The 21,159-nt window shown below is 44.8% G+C and overlaps 1 protein-coding gene across 4 annotated transcripts in view; it reads left to right on the top strand.

Moving 5' to 3' along the window:
- ATP13A2 (ATPase cation transporting 13A2) overlaps positions 1-21,159 on the top strand; it is a 55,429-nt gene that overhangs the window by 9,340 nt on the left and 24,930 nt on the right. Inside the window, exons 1-12 of one of the 4 annotated variants that reach the window (XM_083629274.1) lie at positions 3,098-3,170; positions 4,858-4,931; positions 6,096-6,263; positions 7,638-7,696; positions 9,406-9,508; positions 12,220-12,299; positions 13,049-13,126; positions 14,316-14,385; positions 15,551-15,685; positions 16,535-16,601; positions 17,808-17,939; positions 18,047-18,214. In XM_083629274.1, the coding sequence (XP_083485400.1) occupies positions 4,929-4,931; positions 6,096-6,263; positions 7,638-7,696; positions 9,406-9,508; positions 12,220-12,299; positions 13,049-13,126; positions 14,316-14,385; positions 15,551-15,685; positions 16,535-16,601; positions 17,808-17,939; positions 18,047-18,214 (1,063 nt within the window). In that variant the 5' untranslated portion in view covers positions 3,098-3,170; positions 4,858-4,928. Of the gene's footprint in view, positions 1-3,097; positions 3,171-4,857; positions 4,932-6,095; positions 6,264-7,637; positions 7,697-9,405; positions 9,509-12,219; positions 12,300-13,048; positions 13,127-14,315; positions 14,386-15,550; positions 15,686-16,534; positions 16,602-17,807; positions 17,940-18,046; positions 18,215-21,159 lie in introns of those variants that run through there. The other 3 variants (XM_083629275.1, XM_083629272.1, XM_083629273.1) reach the window with 3 other exon arrangements.

Below are 21,159 nucleotides of genomic sequence, written 5' to 3'. Positions count from 1 at the left end.
TGGGACAGACCTTTGGGTGGTTGGTGTGCGGGACCACAGCACACACAGTCACAGAAAATGTGCTGGGTTTTTTTTAATGGTTTATGAGCCTCTTGTGAAATGGATACCTGTCTCCCCATCTGTTGGAATACTTGCTTACCTTGTGAAGAGTAGTTGGGAGAAGGGAAGACTTATAAGCCTCTTTATCTGCTTAGGCTGATTCCTAACTATGACCCATTTGCCAGCAAAAAAACTTGACACGTTCATAGTTCTTTGGCAAGAAATCATGGGGAAACTGAAAAACCAGGTAATCTAGTTACTGCTCAGCGGACTTTCCTCTACCTTCATCGCCATCATTTTTTTTAAAACAAAAAATTTTTTTTTCTTCCAGTAGCACCTTAAAGACCAACTTAGTTAGTTCTTGGTATGAGCTTTCGTGTGCATGCACACTTCTTCAGATACACTGAAACAGAAGTTGCCAGATCCTTCTATATAGTGAGAAGGTGGGGAGGGGTATTACTCAGAAGGGTGGTGGGAATGGGTGATTGGCAGATAGCTGTGATGAGCCTGTTGACGACTCTTAACGACTGCAATAGGTCTTACAGGAAAAAGCAAGGGGTGAGAAGGTGAAAAATGGCTTTGTCATGTATAATGAGATAAGAATCCAATGTCTTTGTTCAGACCAGGTCTCTCCATGGTTTTAAGTTTGGTAATGAGTTGCTTCTCTTTCCAGTCTATTTCTGAAATTCCTTTGTAGTAATACAGCTACTTTGAGATCTTGTATAGAATGTCCTGGGAGATTGAAGTGTTCTCCTACTGGTTTCTCTGTCTTGTGATTCTTGATGTCCGATTTGTGTCCGTTTATTCTTTGGCGTAAGGTTTGGCCTGTTTGTCCAATATAGAGAGCTGAAGGACACTGTTGGCATTTGATGGCATATACAATGTTAGACGATGAGCAATTAAATAGTCCCGAGATGGTATGTGTGATGTTGTTGGGGCCAGTAATGGTGTTGTCCGGGTGCAGTCATTAAGAGTCGTCAACAGGCTCATCACAGCTATCTGCCAATCACCCATTCCCACCACCCTTCTGAGTAATACCCCTCCCCACCTTCTCACTATATAGAAGGATCTGGCAACTTCTGTTTCAGTGTATCTGAAGAAGTGTGCATGCACACGAAAGCTCATACCAAGAACTAACTTAGTTGGTCTTTAAGGTGCTACTGGAAGAAAAAAAAAATATTTTGTTTTGACTATGGCAGACCAACACGGCTACCTATCTGTAATCATTTTTTTTGAATGCTATGCTCAAGGTGGCTCACAACATAAAAAGATTTACATAATCACGCAAGTTAAGAATGGATAAATATAAAGAAATCTGGAAGGATTACTTAAGAGATAAGGCAGAAAGTGGTGGGAAGTAGGGGGAGGAGAGGTGGGGAAATATTATTAAAAAGGTGTAGTTATAGGTATATCAGTACTCAAATCCGAATCGTTAAATTGTGTTATTGTGGTTTTTGTTGTATGTGTTTTTTGTGGTTGCTGTTTGTATTGAAAAAGTGATTAAATAAATAATAAAAAAAAAGATTTACATAATCACAAACATCAAAGAAGTAGTCATAAACAACAAATAAAACAGACTGAAAGGTACACAACCAAATTGAACAGTTTCTACATTAAATCATAAGAACTGAAAATTAATATCAACAACAGCAACAAAACCCCCCTGAATAATAGTTTAAAGGATTCAGGAGAGGGGAGGAATTGGAGGGAGAGATGTCCTCTGACCATGTTTCAGGGGAGAATGTTGCTTTTAAAAAATCCACCCAAATCTATATTGTGGACATCCTTGTGAATGTGAATCTACAGCGAGACTTTGCTTCCACCTAAAAGATAACAAATGTTAATAAAGTATAAAGACTGGAGCCAAGCTTCCAGATAATAATAATAATAATAATATTTTATTTATACCCCACCCTCCCCAGCCAAGACCGGGCTCAGTGCGGCTAACAACCAATAATAAAAACAAGTTGATTAAAATACAATTTAAAAGATAATGATTAATAATAATTTATTAATAAATTAATGATTTATTAATTTAGGAATCTCCTAAAACAGCAACCCAAAGTAATTTAAAACCCAGTACAAAAGACAACCAAATGTAGGTTTTAAAACAATAGCAAAAAAAATAAGAGCACCCACACCAGAGACCTTTTTACTTAGCTGGAAAAGCTTGCTGAACCAACAATGTCTTCAATTGTTTCCTGAAAGTACAAATAGTGGACGCCTGTTGCAGCTCAGCAGGGATTCATAATGTTTTAATAAGATTAATTGGCTGGTAAACAGGCACGTGTGTGCGGAGAATCTTCCTGGCTCCGCTTGCCTTTGCAATTTTGCCCCCTGCCCCTACGGCTGGTTGCCTTCTCTTGCTCTAGAGCAGTGTCTCCCAAACTTTGGGTCGCCGGCTGTTTTGGGGCTACAGTTCCCATAATCCCAGACTGCTGGTCCTGTTAGCTAGGGGGTGATGGGAGTTGTAGTCCCAAAACAGCTGAAGACCCACGTTTGGAGAAACACGGCTCTGGAGGGTTTTTTTTTTAGTGCTGAGGAAGAAAAAGACTGTGACAAGCATGGGGCCACTTCAGTCCCATGTTGTGTTCCCACACACCACCAAACTCTGGAGGTGCACCTGCTTACCTTCATCAGAAGAGGGCATTTCTGAAAGGGCCAACTGCCTCTGCCAAAGACTCTCCTCCAAACCCCTCCTACCTGCTCTTTCCTCTCTCTCCCCGGGTACACATCACTGCTTTGCACATAACACTTTCTGCCCATTTTGCTCATTTGGAAAATTCCACCTGATGAAACCGGTTTGGTCACTGGTAGCATTTATGGGGCTGGCTGGCGGCGTCGTGCCCGGTCAACCGTGTGGCTCTTGACCTGAGCTTCCTGCTCTGTGGGTGCGTCAGGTGTGCAAACTCCCTCAGCAAGGCCAAGCCAGCCAGCTGCCTGTCGACAGCAAATGGCACAGATAATCTGCGGAGCAACTTGGAGCTCCCCTGGCCTGGTGCCAGCCTGCTGCTTCCTGCAACCGTGTTTGGGAAAGGGGTGGGGCTGGTGGCGGATAGGTAGCACAGCCTCAGGTGCAGCTCGGCCACGTCTTCCCTTGGAATAATAGGACAGAACCCCAGGAGAAACAAGTAAGCAGGGATTTGGGGTGGGAGCAGGTCAGCCCCCAAAGAAGGTAAGAGCATCCCTGTATCCTAACAGCCTTTTTGTGAGAGGATGAGAGCTGGTGAAAGGCGGAGGTCTGCTGGGTCAAGACTGGCTGGAAGGCCAGGCAGCTTCACTCAAGCTCTTCCGCCTTTGTCCCAAGACCCCACCTTCTGAAATAAGGAGTAATAGTCAATGAAGGAATTGGAGAAAATGTGGACTATGGCAGATGAAGATGATGGACTTTTCGGAGCTAGCCGACCTGACCAGAAGAGTCCGCGACCAGAAGGAGGAGGAGTACCAGGAGGAATGGATGAAATTTAAAGAATATTTAGTTAAATATGTTAAGATGATTTAAATAGAAATACTTGCAAATACCAGATTGGCTTAGGATTTTAAAATGTGATGTTATAGAATAATATGTTTAAAGTTAATATGAAAAGTAAGAAAGATGTTAATTGATTAAGTAAATTTTATGAGAAATTAGTTTTGGAAAACTGTATTTTTCGCTCTATAAGATGCACCAGACCATAAGACGTACCTAGTTTTTGGAGGAGGAAAACAAGAAAAAAACGATTCTGAATCTCAGAAGCCAGAACAACAAGAGGGATCGCTGCACAGCAATCCCTCTTGCTGTTCTGGCTTCTGGGATAGCTGTGCAGCCTGCATTCGCTCCATAAGACGCACACACATTTCCCCTTACTTTTTAGGAGGGGAAAAGTGAGTCTTACAGAGTAAAAAATTCAGTACATTGAAATTCAGCCAGGGGGATTCAAGGAAGTCACTTAACGATGTTAATAATAGCGGAATAATTATAGTTAGGATTTATGTTTGTTTGTTTGTTTATAAATTTGGAAAATCAATACAAAAATTTGAAAAAAAGAAAAGAAAATGTGGACTAGCATTGGCTTTGCTGCAAGTTCTCTGAGTAACAGAGTGTCTTTGCAAGAGCAGAGTATGTGTGATTGGCTGCAAGGGCTTTGCAAGACCTCGGCTGCTCTCCAAGCTAATTGAAACGGGGCTTTCAAGATCTTTGCTCTTCTCCCTGTTCAATCAGACCCACTCATTCTCCTTCATAACTCAATTATTTTACAGCTCTCCCGAGACCTTGGTTCCTTTACCAGGGAGAGGGAGCAGGGGCAGCTTTCAATAAACAAGCAAGCAAGCAAGCAAGCAAACAAGCAAAAATTACATACCACAGAGCCTAGGACTTGTCGATCAGAAGGTCGGTGGTTCAAATCCCCGTGACAGGGTGAGCTCCTGTTGCTCGGTCCCTGCTCCTGCCAACCTAGCAGTTCGAAAGCACCTCAAAGTGCAAGTAGATAAATAGGTACCACTCCGGCGGGAAGGTAAATGGTGTTTCCGTGTGCTGCTCTGGTTCGCCAGAAGTGGTTTAGTCATGCTGGCCACATGACCCGGAAGCTGTACGCCGGCTCCCTCGGCCAATAAAGCGAGATGAGCGCCGCAACCCCAGAGTCGATCATGACTGGACCTAATGGTCAGGGGTCCCTTTACCCTTTACCTTTCCCAGAATGAAAGACCCCAGAGCAGTTCTGGCTGGGATTTCAACCTACTCCTTGGTCCATAGCCACAGCAGGATGAAGTACCTTTATGCCTTTGTCCCGCGTTTAGGGACATAATTTTGTACTGATCTCATTCTCTTTCTTATTGCAGACACCAGGAGGCTGCTGGGAGGCCGGCGACTCGGCTACTGTACCCTCAACCAGAGCCCCCCTAATGCCTGCATGGTAGGTACAGGGTGTGGGGGGGGTGAGGCCTTTCGGTTATGGGAGAGAGAATCAAGGGCACAGCTCATTTGCCTCTGCTGCGTCATTCTTAAAGGTCCTTAAACCCTGTCTGGAGGCGGTTGGAGGATGGATGGTGGCTAACAGATTGAAGTTGAATCCTGACAAGACAGAAGTACTGTTTTGGGGGGACAGGAGGCGGGCGGGTGTGGAGGACTCCCAGAAACTACAACTAATCCAGAATGCAGCAGCTAGACTGGTGACTGGGAGCGACCGCCGAGACCATATAACACCAGTCTTGAAAGACCTACACTGGCTCCCAGTACGTTTCCGAGCACAATTCGAAGTGTTGGTGCTGACCTTTAAAGCCCTAAATGGCCTCGGTCCAGTATACCTGAAGGAGCATCTCCACCTCCATCGTTCTGCCCGGACACTGAGGTCCAGCGCCAAGGGCCTTTTGGCGGTTCCCTCACTGCGAGAAGCCACATTACAGGGAACCAGGCAGAGGGCCTTCTCGGTAGTGGCACCCGCCCTGTGGAACGCCCTCCCACCGGATGTCAAAGAGAAAAATAACTGCCAAACTTTTAGAAGACATCTGAAGGCAGCCCTGTTTAGGGAAGCTTTTAATGTAGGTTATTGTATTTTAGTGTTTTGTTGGAAGCTGCCCAGAGTGGCTGGGGAAACCCAGCCAGATGGGCGGGGTATAAATAATAAATTGTTATTATGAGGATGATCAACAACAAAGTTTCATGGAAAGCCATGTGGATAAGTGAGGGAAGGAGATGGGGCGGGGACAAGTGCAGTATACCTGCTCCTTCCCCAAAGGAGGTTTTGTTGCCATGGGAACGGCTTTGCTCTTTTGCCATCAGGCTAGCATCCCTTCACATCCCTTCAGCTGGCCAGATTTGGCCTGAGGGCCTCCAGTTACCAACCCTTGTGCTAGGTTGCAGTAGAATTCTTTGTGAGCTGCTATCATCACTGCAATTTAACCAAGATACCATTTAATTGGGCGAGAGAAGTCATTCCCCATCTCAGGAGGAGGATGCTGGGGTCTCTCTTAAATGCACCTTTCTAAATTGCAAGGGTCCTCTCCCCTCCTGTGTGTGTGTGTTTGTGGAGGTCATAATTGGCATGGGCCTAAAACACCTGTTTTTGTTCTACCCCCAGGAAGTCACAGGCTACCAAAGCAAAACATGGAAGATCATCCTCTGCCACTTTTTCTCTCTGCTGATGGTGGGAATTCCACTGATAGTTTTCCACTGGAAGCCACACTTCAAAGTCCGGGCCAAATGCAGCCGCTGCCCTCTCCACCAAGCTGACTGGGTGGTCATCCGTGTGAGTGGAATTGGCGGGTGGCGAGGGGAGAAGGCTGGGGAAAGAAGGGGTGGTGCAATGAAGCAGGTGTGCAGGCACACTTTTGCCATTTGTAGCCCTAATGTCACATTTTCAGAAATGACCAAGGGTCCTGGTTATAGGGGAATTAAATATCTGAATCCCCGTGGACTCAAGTGTGTGGGTGAATAACAAAAGAATTGGCCGGATACCTAGATTCAAAACATGGGGCTAGCACACAGAAAGCCCCAGCAGAGTTTAAAATCAAGTCACAACTTGTGCAACAGTACAGTGTCAGGAATATAGGTCGTTGGACCCTTTTATCCCTTTCATGATGCTCCCCTCTTTCTACCCCCTTTTCAAGGAACAGACCACACACTAAGTAAGTTTAAAATGTCTTACTTACAGATTCAAAGGTCTGATACATGTGTTGTTCCATGCAGCTTCAAGGAGAACACCAGCAAAATACTCTTGAGTAGAAAATACAGAATATGGCTCCAAACATGTGCTCTAAGCTTGGGAGCAAGCTTACACATGTCCTCCTTCATTTGTTACATGGTGCAGAAAGAGAGAGAAATGAAGTAGAAAGCTTTATTTCTGAGGGTGCGTGACCTAGTTGAGTCTAGGAACGCAGCTCTATTGTCTTAACCCCTTCATATACTAACTAGCCCTATACTTGCTAATTATGCTTGACTGCAGTTTCCCACACTGGTGGCATGCTGCAGATTGAGCCTTTCGTTCCACGGCGAGGCGATAACATCCTTTTTGAGGGTCACATTTGAAAACAAACCCTGAAGCCTCAAGGCAGTTCAGTCAGGCTTGTCCAAGTCTTGACCCCGCTCCATGCGGAATGTGGCCCTTGAGGGGCTCAACAATTCTGAGCTTCCTTTGTTTGACGGAGTTGTACCCTGCCATTCAATAAAAAAAAACCCAAATTAAAAATGCACAATAAAGAAGATTTAATCCATGCAATTCAAAAATATTCAAAAAGGTACTAAAACCTGTAAAAAAACCAACATATTACAAGCAATTCTTTGCTGCCTGTCTGGAAACTGAAGAATTTTTTTGTGGGGAGGGGGTATCAACACTCTGTACATGTCCTGTGAGCTGTGTTTGGTTTGGTGAGTTGCAGATTGATGCCCTCCAACGTGGGGTTGGACTAAATGACCTTTGAGGTCCCTTCCAACTCTGCCATTCTATGATTTCAGGTGTCAGGGAGGTTTAAAGCTGCAGGTGTCAAGTCCCCCAGGAAAGAACTGGCTAGCTGTTTGATCAGGATTAGGGCCCGCACCTCAATCCTGTTCTCCTTTCTTTGATTCTGTGAGCCAAACTCTTTCCCCACAGCTGAGCCAAGTGCCCTCTGTGCTTCTCTTCCAGGACCAATTTGGCCAGTATTTCACAGCCTGTGTCCGAACAGAGCAGATGGTAGAAGGCAGGTGAGTGATGCGTTGGGGGCCACTCTCGCCTGGTCTTGAATTTGCAGAAGACATGAATGAATCAGAAAGGGGCTGGGGGACATGCAAACTGTTTGTGGGTCAGAGGTGTGCCCCACAATAAGTGTCCAAACTCTGGGCCTTTGGCCTTGCAGATGCAGACCTGAAACATATAAATGGCATTGCAGCAACTTCCAGTGGGTTCACCCCACCCTGTAAAAGGCCCTCTCCATAGTGTTAAAAACTCAGATTAGACTATATATCTGACTATATATATATGGTTGCCACAATGGAATGTCTAGTTCAGGGGTCAGCAAACTTTTTCAGCAGGGGGCCAGTCTCCTGTCCCTCAGACCTTGTGGGGGGGGGCTGGACTATATTTTATTTTGGGGGAGAAATGAATGAATTCCTATGCCCCACAAATAACCCAGAGATGCATTTTTTTAAAAAAGGACACATTCTACTCATGTAGAAACACGCTGATTCCTGGTTCGTCTGCGGGCCAGATTTAGAAGGCAATTGGGCCGGATCTGGACCCCGGGCCTTAGTTTGCCTACCCATAGTCTAGTTCTCCCCCCCACCCCAGGATATCATCATCATCATTTCTATACCGCTTTCTATTTTAAAGAACTAATCTCAAAGTGGTTTAAAACAATCAAGGATAAAACAAATTCACACGTCAAGGAAAATATTTCAGATCCTTGATTAAGTGACGTTTTGCTTTCTCCAGTTGGCAACCTGGCATCTGTAGGATGTGAAACACAAGAGCGGTCAAGTACAACATTCCTAGAGTGAACATGTTTACACATGGGGAGGGATGTTTGTCCAGCCAGCAGGTAAACTTCCTGTTTCCTTCTGGGCTGGGACAGACTTCCTCTGCATGTGACTAGAGGTGGGTCTGGCCTCACCTGTGCAGGTAATGACAAAAGCACAGGGCAGGGCAGCCATCTCTCACTCTTTCACCACATGCATCGAAGAAACAACATCTACTGAGCCAAAGATGCCCTCTTGGCTTCCAGCCAAGAGAGGACAAAGGGACTGTCTTTTTAAGAGATAGATTCCAAGTGTATGCTACTTCATTAAGCTAAGTCTGCCTTCTGGGATCTGATTGTGAACAGAATGTCAGTAAACTCTTTTTATACTTTTGTAGAAGACTGTGTCGTCTCTTTTATTTTATGAGGGAATAAGGGGAAAATACCAGAACAGTTATTACAGAGGCTTTAGCGAGCCTGAGCAAAACGCATCCGTTGCAAACTTAAAATTAAGGGGAATGTTACTCTGCTGAAATTGTGGAACTTGTTAACACAAGTTGGATAAGGATATAATCAGACAATATATCCTCTCCTGCATCCCTGAAAATTCCCACAGCATCCAGAGATCTCCATGTGGTTGCAGTTGGACACATGCCAGTTGCAAAACGTGCCTGGAGCCTGGCCAATTTCTAACACTGCCTCCCCATTGAAACCCACCCCCCAATGCCTTGTTTACACTGATAACAGGGAGTCCAGCTCCAGGTTGAAGTCATTCAGCCCATACTGAGAGAGGCACACTCTCTTTTGTTACGACTTTGCATGCTTCAGCATGACTGGGACTTACTCAGGAGAAAATGCATTTGGAGGCTAAACCTTCCTCTTTGAAGAGGATGAGATTCAAACTGAGGTCTAAGCTCTGTGCTGTCTCCTTTGCCTCTTTCCCTCCCTCTTCCTCCAAAGCCTTGAGTATGGAAGAGACGGTGGAGGAGACAGCATCGCTGTGGGTGTGTTTGAGGATGAAGATGAAAGTCGAGACACGATTGGGCTCCATCGGAAGGAGGAGGTCAGTTCAGCCCCTTGCACCCCACGAACCCAGGACCTCTCAGTCTGCCTGACCCAGCTGCATAGGTCCCTGGAAAACCTCCAAGTATCCTCCCACGTTTTCCTGGAACCCCAACCTGCGCCACCTCACAGGCATGCGTGTGAGCCAGAGAACTCAGATGGGCTTCCAAGTGCCTTTAGGTTCTATATTTAAATATGCCCCCCTTTTATATATATATATAATTTTTTATTAGTTTTTTTAACATATCATTTTCAACAGTAATTGAACATACTTTTACATCTTATTCAAATTTTTGACTTCCATCAGTCCTGTCTGAAAATTTTCCAATCTAATCTCTCAGTATGCATTTCTTATCTTCCCTATTACATTTCAAACTCATAACCAATATCTCTATCTTTTACTACTTTGTGTATTTCTTACAAAACTTATTGTAGTCCTACTAGCGTAATTTGTTGATTACAGTTGCTCTTCAAATAATTCATATACTTCTTCCAATCTTCTGTAAATCTCTGGTCCCGCAGGTTTCAAATCCTTCCTGTCATTTTGTCCAATTCTGCATAGTTCATTAATTTCGTCTGCCATTCTTCTTTCGTCGGAATTTCTTCCTGTTTCCATTTCTGGGCTAACAATACCCTTGCCACAGTTGTTGCATATAAAAACAATTTAACATCTTGCCTATTAATGTCCTGACCTATAATGCCAAGTAAAAATGCTTCTGTTTTTTTTTAAAAAGGCACAGTATTTTTCGCTCTATAAGACGCACCAGGCCATAAGACGCACCTAGTTTTTGGAGGAGGGAAACAAGAAAAAAAATATTCTGAATCTCAGAAGCCAGAACAACAAGAGGGATCACTGTGCAGCGAAAGCAGCAATCCCTCTTGCTGTTCTGGCTTCTGGGATAGCTGTACAGCCTGCATTCACTCCATAAGACGCACACACATTTCCCCTTACTTTTTAGGAGGGAAAAAGTGAGTCTTATAGAGCAAAAAATATGGTATATTTCAACATCTTTTTCATCTCATTATATATCATTTCCCAAAAGTTCTTTACTTTTTTACATTCCCACCACATATGATAAAATGTTCCTTCTTTTTCTTTACATTTCCAACATTTATTATTTGTCTTATACATTTTAGCTAATTTCACTGGTGTAATATACCATCTATACATCATTAAATATGCCCTTATCTCAGCTTGAACCCTGCAAGGTAGTCTAGTCTGAGAGCGGCAGTGGGGAACAAGAGAGACTTGCCCAAGGCTGCCGCCTGAGATGCCAAAGACAACCCCAGTGTTAGAAAATGGGATAGAAAAGCTAGGAGCCAAATCAGAATGTCTAGTCGCCTTTTAAAAATATATATAATTTTTTTTTTGCTGCCGGGTGAATTGGGGAGTCTCCACAGCTGATTCATACGTCAGCATGGCAGCAAAAAAGACGTGTCAGATCAGCCGACAGCAGCCAGGCAGGTGGAGATGCTTCGCACCAAGGGTCGTGCCTGGACATCTTCATCCAATCGCAAAAGGCTGTTTGCCAGTCGCAAAATGCAACAGGTGCCCGGCTAATTTCAAACGCTGCTCAGAGCTCCCGGCAGCTGGCAGCCCCTGACTCTTGACCTGCTTTCTCCTCTGTGCCAGTGTATGTGCCCCCTTTGCCCAATCCACCCCCTTTGCATCCATATCTCTCTTCCGGGTTCCATTCAGAAAAAGGGGAACAATGACACCCCACTCGTACATTGCTAAGGAGACCAGAAGAGCATAAAATGAAGTTGTTGTTTTTTAAATTTAATTTTATTCACATAATATACATTCTTTACAACAAACAACTCCAAAATAAGCAGACAATTCCAAAATAAAATCATGAAGGGGACAGGTTACCCCACCTAGGTCTCTGTAGCTACCCCACCAGGCCTCAAGACTTTTCAAATTACTTTCTCATTTAGCTTTTCTCACAGATGCTGCTGCATAAGCAAAGCGTTCTTTTTATCAGTGCAAGAAAGCTTCAAAAGCTAATGAATAGCCCTGTCAATGCCAAGTTAGAAGCAGGCCTGAGAACTGAGTCTTATCTTACCCAGTTGCAACAAATCTTGGACACGCTGACACACCCCCTTTTTCCTGGGAAGGGCGCCAGGAGTCCCAAAACAGGAGTTTCTGTTCATGCTCAGGAAAACTCATGAGGCATGGCCAGTGGCGTAGCGTGGGTTGTCAGCACCCGGGGCAAGGCAAGTAATTTGCGCCCCCTAACCCGTGGATTTGCGCCCCCTAACCCATGGATTTGCGCCCCCTAACCCTAACCCCCAGATGTTGCGCCCGGTGCGGCCGGCCCCCCCCTGCACCCCCCACGCTACGCCACTGGGCAGGGCTCCTGAGGAGGGGGAGAAAGGGGGGGGAACTGGAGGGAATATATGCTGCGTGCAATGGCTGTAAAAGTTGTGCTTGCTTGTGAATTATCACGCTAGCTCCTTCTGCTACCCGGAAGGCAGAATAAATAGCTCTTTCTCTGGATTAACCCTTCGGTGTCTGTTTGACTCCTTCTTCTCTCCCCGGGTGCAGTGCTCTTTCCATCCGTGAGAAAGGCCTAAAAAGGCTACAATCATATGTAACAAAACCATAAGTCTCATGTTTTCATTTACACGGATCTCCTCTCCGAGACCTTTACTTGATATTTCTTGAAGTTTTGAACGGTAGTAGTAAAACATTAAAAAAAACCTTTTCAGAAGAACGTCCTTCGCTACTACCAGTTTGAAGGTTTGCGCTATATCTGGATTGAGAAGTGGGGTGCCTTCTGCAAGGCCAGGTAAGCCTTTGCCTTCGGGGTGCATTAGGCTGGAACTTTGCTCCCCCTTCTGCTGCCAGCAGCCGAAATTGTATAGTTTGCATGGGTCTGTGCAAATTTTCCTCGCCCCAAATTTGATTCCTGCAATTTGTCTGTAGTAGTTTGTTCTAGCTTTTCATTTTGCTTCTAGCATGTTCTGTCCCATGACTGGTTGTTTGCCGTTGTTTGCCAGAATGCTCTGGAATGTATCCAGCTAAGCAATACAGTGATACCTCGGGTTACAGACGCTTCAGGTTACAGACTCCGCTAACCCAGAAAGAGTACCTCTGGTTAAGAACTTTGCTTCAGAATGAGAACAGAAATCGTGCTCCGGCGCCACCACGGCTCCGTGTGCTGCTCTGGCTCGCCAGAAGCGGCTTAGTCATGCTGGCCACATGACCCAGAAGCTGTACGCTGGCTCCCTCGGCCAATAAAGCGAGATGAACGCCACAACTCCAGAGTCGGTCACGCCTGGACTTAATGGTCAGGGGTCCCTTTACCTTTACCTTTACCACTGTACTTTGATTAGACCCATTGGAATTATAGAACCTAAATTAGTTGTGTCTTCAGCGAGTCTGATCTGAGTGAGCCCAAGCATTGAATGCAACCCTCTGTGACATCACAGCAACTTAGCCAATGGAAGCTCAGGGCTCCGAAATAAGGAAATGCTTGTTTTTAACCTGTTGCTGGCAGATACAGGCTGTCTCTTTGTGTCTCTGTGTATTTTGCAGTGTGTTGGATGAAAGCTGGACTTTCTCAGATATCCACCTCTCCCTCTGTGGACTAAGCGCTGAAGAGCAAGCTGTCAGGTGAGCGTGAACAACACTAATGCCTATCAAAAGGTCATAAAGCTGCCCCTGGGCCACCACCTGTCTTTCGTTTGCCAAACTTCTTTGATTTTTGCACCACAGAAATCTGGATTTTACTCTTAATTTTGCACAACTGAGGATCCTGCGAAAACAGCAGATTCTGCCAAAAGGTTCAGAGGCTGTTGGTTCAAATGCCTGCATTCTCTTTTTGCCCCCCCCCCCAGCAATGAAATGAAAGGGATGGTTAGAGGGATCAATTAATAAAGGCAGATTGATCTTGGCTTGAGTAACACTAATTATTTCTTTGAAATCCCTCCTTAAATGTATGAAATAAGTAATTCACACTTACAGACTCTGCTAACCCAGAAATATTACCTCGGGTTAAGAACTTTGCTTCAGGATGAGAACAGAAATCGTGCTCCGGCGGCATAACGGCAGCGGGAGGCCCCGTTAGCTAAAGTGGTGCTTCAGGTTAAGAACAGTTTCAGGTTAAGAACACACCTCAGGAACGAATTAAGTACTTAACCCGAGGTACCACAGTAATTTAAACACAGGGGCTTTATTTTGCTTTATAGATTCTACCATGGGGTGGGCGGGGTGTGTGTGTTGTTGACTCTTATAAAAATGGCTTACAAAATGTCTAAATCTGACGCAACTAACTGAATATTTGTTGGCACATGCAATAAAACTCGGCAGAAAAAAAGGCTTTCTAAATTCAGGTGTTTTCAGAATGTTCAGAATGGGTGCCGTGGTGGATTTCTGTATTTGGAGGGGCTGTTGCCCAAAACTGTTAGATTAAATCTCGCTTTGGGTTTTCCTGCCTTCATAAGATGCGATGCAATGTATGTGTGTTCTCCATGAGCGCCAACCCAAGCCGCTACCTCTGTCAGAAGGGCTGCAAAACCTATTTGATCTGGTTCTCTGTGGCAAGGCCTGAGCTAGGAAGGGGTGTAGATTAGTTTCTTTTGTTTTGCTCTTCCATGTTTTTTTTTTAAAAAGCAGCTCTTTATATCTCTTTGATGTTGATGTTTTCTTGGAGCCTCTCAGCTCCCCCAGCCAGGTTGGGTTGGCTAGAAATTTAAACGGATGCAACCCCCAGCCCCTGTCACAGAACATCTGGTGATATTATGGATCCTGTGCCAAAACTGACCTGTGCATTCTCTTCTCTCCTCACTATCTGCTTGGACAGGAGAAAGATTTACGGGCAGAACCTGATCGATGTACCTGTAAATTCTTACTTCAGGCTGCTGAGAGATGAGGTTTGCCTTTATGGAAATAATAATAATAATAATAATAATAATAATAATAATAATAATAATAATAATTTATTATTTATACCCCGCCTGGCTGGGTTTTCCCTGCCACTCTGGGCGGCTTCCAACAAAACACTAAAATACAATAACCTATTAAACATTAAAGGATGCGGGTGGCGCTGTTGGTAAAAGCCTCAGTGCCTAGGACTTGCCGATCGAAAGGTCGGCGGTTCGAATCCCCGCGGTGGGGTGCGCTCCCATTGCTCGGTCCCAGCGCCTGCCAACCTAGCAGTTCGAAAGCACCCCCGGGTGCAAGTAGATAAATAGGGACCGCTTACTGGCGCGAAGGCAAACGGCGTTTCCGTGTGCTACGCTGGCTCGCCAGATGCAGCTTTGTCACGCTGGCCACGTGACCCGGTAGTGTCTCCGGACAGCGCTGGCCCCCGGCCTCTTAAGTGAGATGGGCGCACAACCCTAGAGTCGGACACGACTGGCCCTTACGGGCAGGGGTACCTTTACCTTTACCTTTATTAAACATTAAAAGCTTCCCTAAACAGGGCTGCCTTCAGATGTCTTCTAAAAGTTTGGTAGTTTTTCTTCTCTTTGACATCTGGTGGGAGGGCGTTCCACAGGGCGGGCGCCACTACCGAGAAGGCCCTCTGCCTGGTTCCTTGTAACTTGGCTTCTCACAGTGAGAGAACTGCCAGAAGGCCCTTGGCGCTGGACCTCAGTGTCCGGGTAGAACGATGGAGGTGGAGACGCTCCTTCAGGTATACTGGACCGAGGCCATTTCACCCTGGTTTGCTGGGCATGGGGAGAGGAAGACCTTTTCCTTCCCTGGGAAAATGGGTCCCTAGACGAGACAAGCTTGCAGTGCCCATTCAGATGTACTTTTCTGGCCTGGGGGGGGGTCATTTGACAGAGAACGGCCTCCCCTGCCCTCACAGAACAGACTTCAGTGGGGCAGAAGCTTAGGTTTTGAGGAAGCTGAGCTCCAGCGTGGTCCACAAAATGCTTTTAGGTGGGGGCCATCTGGGGAGGGTTTCCCCCCCTGTTCTGACAGCCACCAGCTCACAGACCGCCCCCCCAAGCTTCCTGCAAGTGGCCTTGCATCTTCTGATAAACGTTTTATTAACTCTGCCCTCCCCTTCTGCTGTCCTCCCCACTCCAGGTCTTGAACCCGTTTTACATCTTCCAGATTTTCAGCATCGTCTTGTGGGGCTTCGACGAGTACTATTATTATGCTGCCTGCATCTTCCTCATTTCTGCGGTCTCCATCGGAATCTCTCTCTACGAGACGAGGAAGGTGGGCTCAGCCTCGGTTGCACAAGGGTGGGGGGTGTGTGTGCCCTTGAGTAGGGTTGCCATATTTCAAATCCGGACACAAAGCGTTGTTGAGCTTCTTTTTGGACAAAGTTTAACTGTAAAGGAGATGAATTTATTTGATCCTATCTATCTACCTCAGGCTATGCTCTATCTTTGTCACCAAACTCTGAGTATAAATTCCACACTGTATTAATTGATATTGTTTTTAACATTAGTGATGATTTTAGCTTATGAATTTTATTGTTTAATGTTTTTATTTGTAAATTGGGGTACTTTTATAGCTCTGTTTAGAGTACGTAATGTTTTAATAATATAAATGTTTTAAGTCTTTTTTATCAATTCAGTATATTTTCTTTTAATTGTCAAATAATTCTGTGTACATTGCGGCAGCCTTTGGCTATGTGCAATAAAACTGACTGAGATGTTTTTGAGCTGTTCTTAAGGAAAACCGTTCCCGTACGTCCAGATTTTCCCAGACGTCTTGCGGTTTTCTGCCCAGACACTGTCTGGGAAATTCTGGTTGTATGGCAACCCTACAGGCAGCCTCAACCCTCAAACACAGCCCCCTCCAGTGAGGGGGAGGGGGCTGCCAGGCACTTTTGAATGCAGCCTCACCCACCAGTGCCTCTCAGGTGTGGTGTTCCAGTGCTGGGCAGCAGCCGCACTTCCTTGGCTACAAATTCCCTTGGCATTACTATAGGCCGGGCACCTCTTGGGCCTGTGGGCAGAGCAGGGGAGGGGACTCCCGTTGAGCTCCAGAGTGAGGTCTGGTGGCTGGTACTAGTTCTGCCCCTCCTGACACTTTTACCGTCACGCTTGGTCCCTGCAGCAAAGCATCACCTTGCAGAAGATGGTGAAGATGGCAGTCAACCTGCAAATCCGCAGAGCCTCCGGAGGTAAGCGAGCAGCCGCTGACAGCTTCCCCCGTCCTTGAGGCTGTTCCCTCTTGGGAAGGGAATTCTCCCATGTTTCGCTCTCTCTCCTTAGCCTTGACCACCCACTTCCTTTGCTCATCTCGCCCTGTAACGAGTTTTGCCGCTCGTTCTGCTTTCCTTGGGTTGCCTCTGTTGTATATTTGGTTGAGTTCCTCTGTGTCTCATCACAGAATCATTTCATTCCTCAGCAACCTTTTAATGTGTTGAGTTTGGGTTTTTCCATCTCTTGGGATGACTTCTGGCGGTTCCCTCCCTGCGAGAAGTGAGATTGCAGGGAACCAGGCAGAGGGCCTTCTCGGTGGTGGCGCCCGCCCTGTGGAACGCCCTCCCATCAGATGTCAAGGAAATAAACAACTATCTGACTTTTAGAAGACATCTGATGTCAGCCCTGTTTAAGGAAGTTTTTAATGTTTGATGCTTTATCACTTTATTATTATTATTATTATTATTATTATTATTATTATTATTTCTGTTGGGAGCCGCCCAGAGTGGCAGAGGAAACCCAGCCAGATGGGTGGGGTATCAATTATAATAATAATAATAATGCCAATGGCGAAAAAGCAGGAGTGCACCTGACCTTTCTAGAAATTACCGTATTTTTTGCTCTATAGGATGCACCTGACCATAAGACGCACCCAGTTTTAGAGGAGGAGAACAAGAAAAAAAATTCTCTCCCTCTCTGCACAGCGGCCTTCAGCGAAGCAGCAGGACAAACGGAGCCCCTTCCATTTCTCCTCCCGCTTCGCAGAGAGGGAAAGCTGTGCAGCGCTTCTCCAGCGAAGCAAAGCCTGGAGAGCAAGAGGGATCAGTGTGCACCAACCCCTCTCGCTCTCCAGGCTTCAGCAAAAGCAACGCGAAGCCTCCGGAGGCTTCGGGCGGCTATCCCTGAAGCCAGGAGCTCCTACTGCGCTCCGGAGGCTTTGCCTTGCTTTTGCTGAAGCCATGGAGCCTGTATTCACTCCATAAGATGCACACACATTTCCCCTTAATTTTTGGAGGGGGAAAAGTGCGTCTTATAGAGCGAAAAATACGGTATCCCTTTAGCTCTAGTTGCAGCCTCCCCGCCTGCTTTTTTTTCCTTTTTAAAACATCTGAGAACTCTTGCCTTATTCCTTCCCGGAGAGGTGTGACCCATTTTCTCTTTTGGTGGCTGGTGGCGTTGAACAGAGATCGTGACAGTGAGCTCCATGGACCTGGTGCCAGGCGACTGCATTGTCGTGCCCGTGGATGGACTTCAGGTCCCGTGCGATGCCGCCTTGCTGACGGGCGAGTGCCTGGTGAACGAGAGCATGTTGACCGGTGAGGACAGAGCAGGGTGCTGGCTGGGGGATGAGCTGCTTTAGGGCCTGCCACTGGGCTTGGCTGGGTGTTGGCCATTCATCCTCAATGGGCCTTTTCCCCTCCAGGCGAGAGCATCCCAGTGATGAAGACCTCTTTGCCCGAAGGCCCCCAAGCGACCAGCACCGTCTATTCCCCTGAGGAACACAAGCGCCACACGCTGTTCTGCGGAACACAGGTCATCCAGGCAAGACCCTACGTGGGCCCTGAGGTTCTGGCAGTGGTCACTCGCACAGGTCAGCTTAATGAAGCGCAGAGCGGATTTGATTTCAATCAAATCGAATTAAATCAAATTGATTTAAAACACTGTTAGGTTGTGGGTGAACATATCAGACGACACAGCAATTCTTCAAACAGCTCTTGTTTATTCACAGGCCAGGACAGAACTGAACTGAAGGGTTCAGTCAGCCTGCTTATATAGAGCTCCAGTACAACGTAACTGTAACAATTTTCTAAAACTATCCAATCACTGAACGTCACTTTCTATCCCTTATTTGCATAACTATTTACAGTATCCCCCTGCTGGCCCAGGGTGAGAACTTCAGTACATAACAAACATGATTTAATTTTTTTTTTTTATAATATATTTATTAAAGTTTTCAAATAAAGCATATATTAGATAAGCACTTATCATTGTCCATTTAACATCTCTCAATTGTTACATGGGACTCCCCCACACCTCCCGCATACACTTACATCATTATTAAATTAATTTCAAACAAATTATCATTTAACTCATCTTAATTAATAATCTTAATTTGGTTTGACATATAATTCAGCCTTAAATCTAATTTAATGGTAGACAATTGTCTGCACTGGCATCCGATTCAGCACTCAGCCAAGTTACAATATTTTTGTAAATAAATCTTAAATTTCCTCCAGTCTTCTTCCATCCTTTCTTCTCCCTGGTCTCGAATTCTGCCGGTCATCTCGGCTAATTGCATATAGTCCATCAGTTGCATCTGCCATTCTTCCACAGTGGGTAGCTCCTGAGTTTTCCAATTCTTGGCAATTAATATTCTTGCTGCTGTTGTTGCGTACAAAAAGAATGTTCTGTCCTCTTTTAACACACTCTGGCCGACAATACCCAGGAGAAAGGCCTCTGATTTCTTAGTAAAGGTGTATTTAAACACCTTTTTTAATTCATTATATATCTTCTCCCAAAAGGCCTTCACTCTAGGGCAGGTCCACCAGAGGTGAAAAAATGTTCCTTCATTTTCCTTACATTTCCAACATTTGCTATCAGACGAATGGTATATTTTAGCCAGTTTAACAGGGGTCATGTACCATCTATACATCATTTTCATCACATTTTCCTTCAACGCATTACATGCAGTGAAGTTCAGCCCAGAGGTCCACAACCTTTCCCAATCTTCAAACATAATATTATACCCAATATCCTGCGCCCATTTTATCATTGTTGATTTTACCATTTCGTCATGTGTGTTCCATTTCAGCAGCAAGTTATACATTCTTGAAAGTACCTTAGTCTTAGGTTCTAACAGTTCAGTTTCTAACTTTGACTTTTCCACTTGGAATCCTAGCTTTTTGTCATTTTTAAACACTTCTTTAATCTGAGCATAGTGTAACCAGTCTCGCACTTTGTCTCTCATCTTTTCTAAACTCTGCAATTTCCAGTTGTCACCATCCTTTTCTATTATCTCCCAATATTTTGGCCAGTTGGCCTCCATATTGACTCTTTTCCGAGCCTTAGCCTCCAGGGGTGACAGCCACCTCGGAGTTTTATTCTCCAGTAAGTCTTTATATTTTGTCCAGACATTAAAAACTGATTTTCTGACAATATGGTTCTTGAAGGCCTTATTTATCTTAGCTTTATCATACCATAAATATGCATGCCATCCAAACGCATTATTAAAACCTTCCAAATCCAAGACATCCGTATCTTCAAGAAGTAACCAATCTTTTAACCAGCAGAAAGCTGCAGCTTCATAATACAACTTTAAATCTGGCAGGGCAAAGCCCCCTCTTTCTTTCGCATCTGTTAATATTTTAAATTTGATTCTGGGCTTTTTGCCCTGCCAGACAAATTTAGAAATATCTTTCTGCCACTTCCGGAAGCACTCTGTCTTGTCTACAATCTGCAGTGTCTGAAACAAAAATAACATTTTTGGCAATACATTCATCTTGATGGCAGCTATTCGGCCTAACAAAGAAAGTTTTAGTCTTGACCAACTATCCAAGTCTCTCTTAATCTCTGACCAACATTTTTCATAATTATCTTTAAATAAACTCAGATTTTTTGCTGTTATGTTTACCCCTAGGTATTTAACTTTTTTAACCACATTTAGTTCTGTCTCTTTCTGAAGCTGTTCCAACTCAATATCTGTCATGTTTTTCCCCAAAACTTTAGTTTTTTGCTTATTTAACTTAAATCCTGCCACTCGACCAAAGTTTTGAATCAGTTGTAGTACTCTTTTCAAACTAGACTCCGGCTCCTGTAATGTCAGAACTAGGTCATCTGCAAAAGCTTTAAGTTTATATTGTTTCGCTCCGACCTGAATCCCTTCCACCAACCGGTCCCCCCTAATCATATTCAGGAGCACTTCCAGAACCGAAATAAACAGTAATGGGGAAATCGGGCAGCCTTGTCGTGTACCTTTTTCAATTTTAAACTCTTCTGTAACCACATTGTTAACTATCAGTTTAGCCTTTTGTTCTGAATATATTGCCTCAATCCCGTTCTCAAACCCCCGTCCCACTCCCATTTCTTTTAAATTCCCCTTCATAAATTTCCAAGAAATGTTGTCAAAGGCTTTCTCCGCGTCTATAAAAATTAAAACTGCTTTAGTGTTTATGTTTGTTTGTAAAAGTTCCAATATGTCTATGATGTTCCTTGTGTTAGTAAACATATGTCTGCCCGGGAGAAAGCCTGCCTGGTCTTTATGGATTATCTCACTTAAAACTTTCTTAAATCTTCGTGCCAAAACATCTGCAAATATTTTGTAATCCACATTTAAAAGGGAGATGGGACGGTAATTCTTGAGTTGTGTCTTTTCAGTTTCTGACTTTGGAATCAATGTGATAAATGCTTCTTTCCACGATTCAGGCGCCTTCTTCCCCTCCATTATTTCATTACTGACCTCCAACAAAGGTTGTATCAAATAATCCTTCAATGTCTTATAGTAGTTAGAGGTCAGTCCATCTGGCCCTGGTGATTTGC

Source organism: Podarcis filfolensis (genome assembly GCF_964270895.1).
Source record: "Podarcis filfolensis genome assembly, chromosome: 8".
In the NCBI taxonomy this organism is placed as follows: domain Eukaryota; kingdom Metazoa; phylum Chordata; class Lepidosauria; order Squamata; family Lacertidae; genus Podarcis; species Podarcis filfolensis.
The sequence above is the reverse complement of the archived record's forward strand: the minus strand, read 5'-3'. Positions and strand labels throughout refer to the sequence as shown.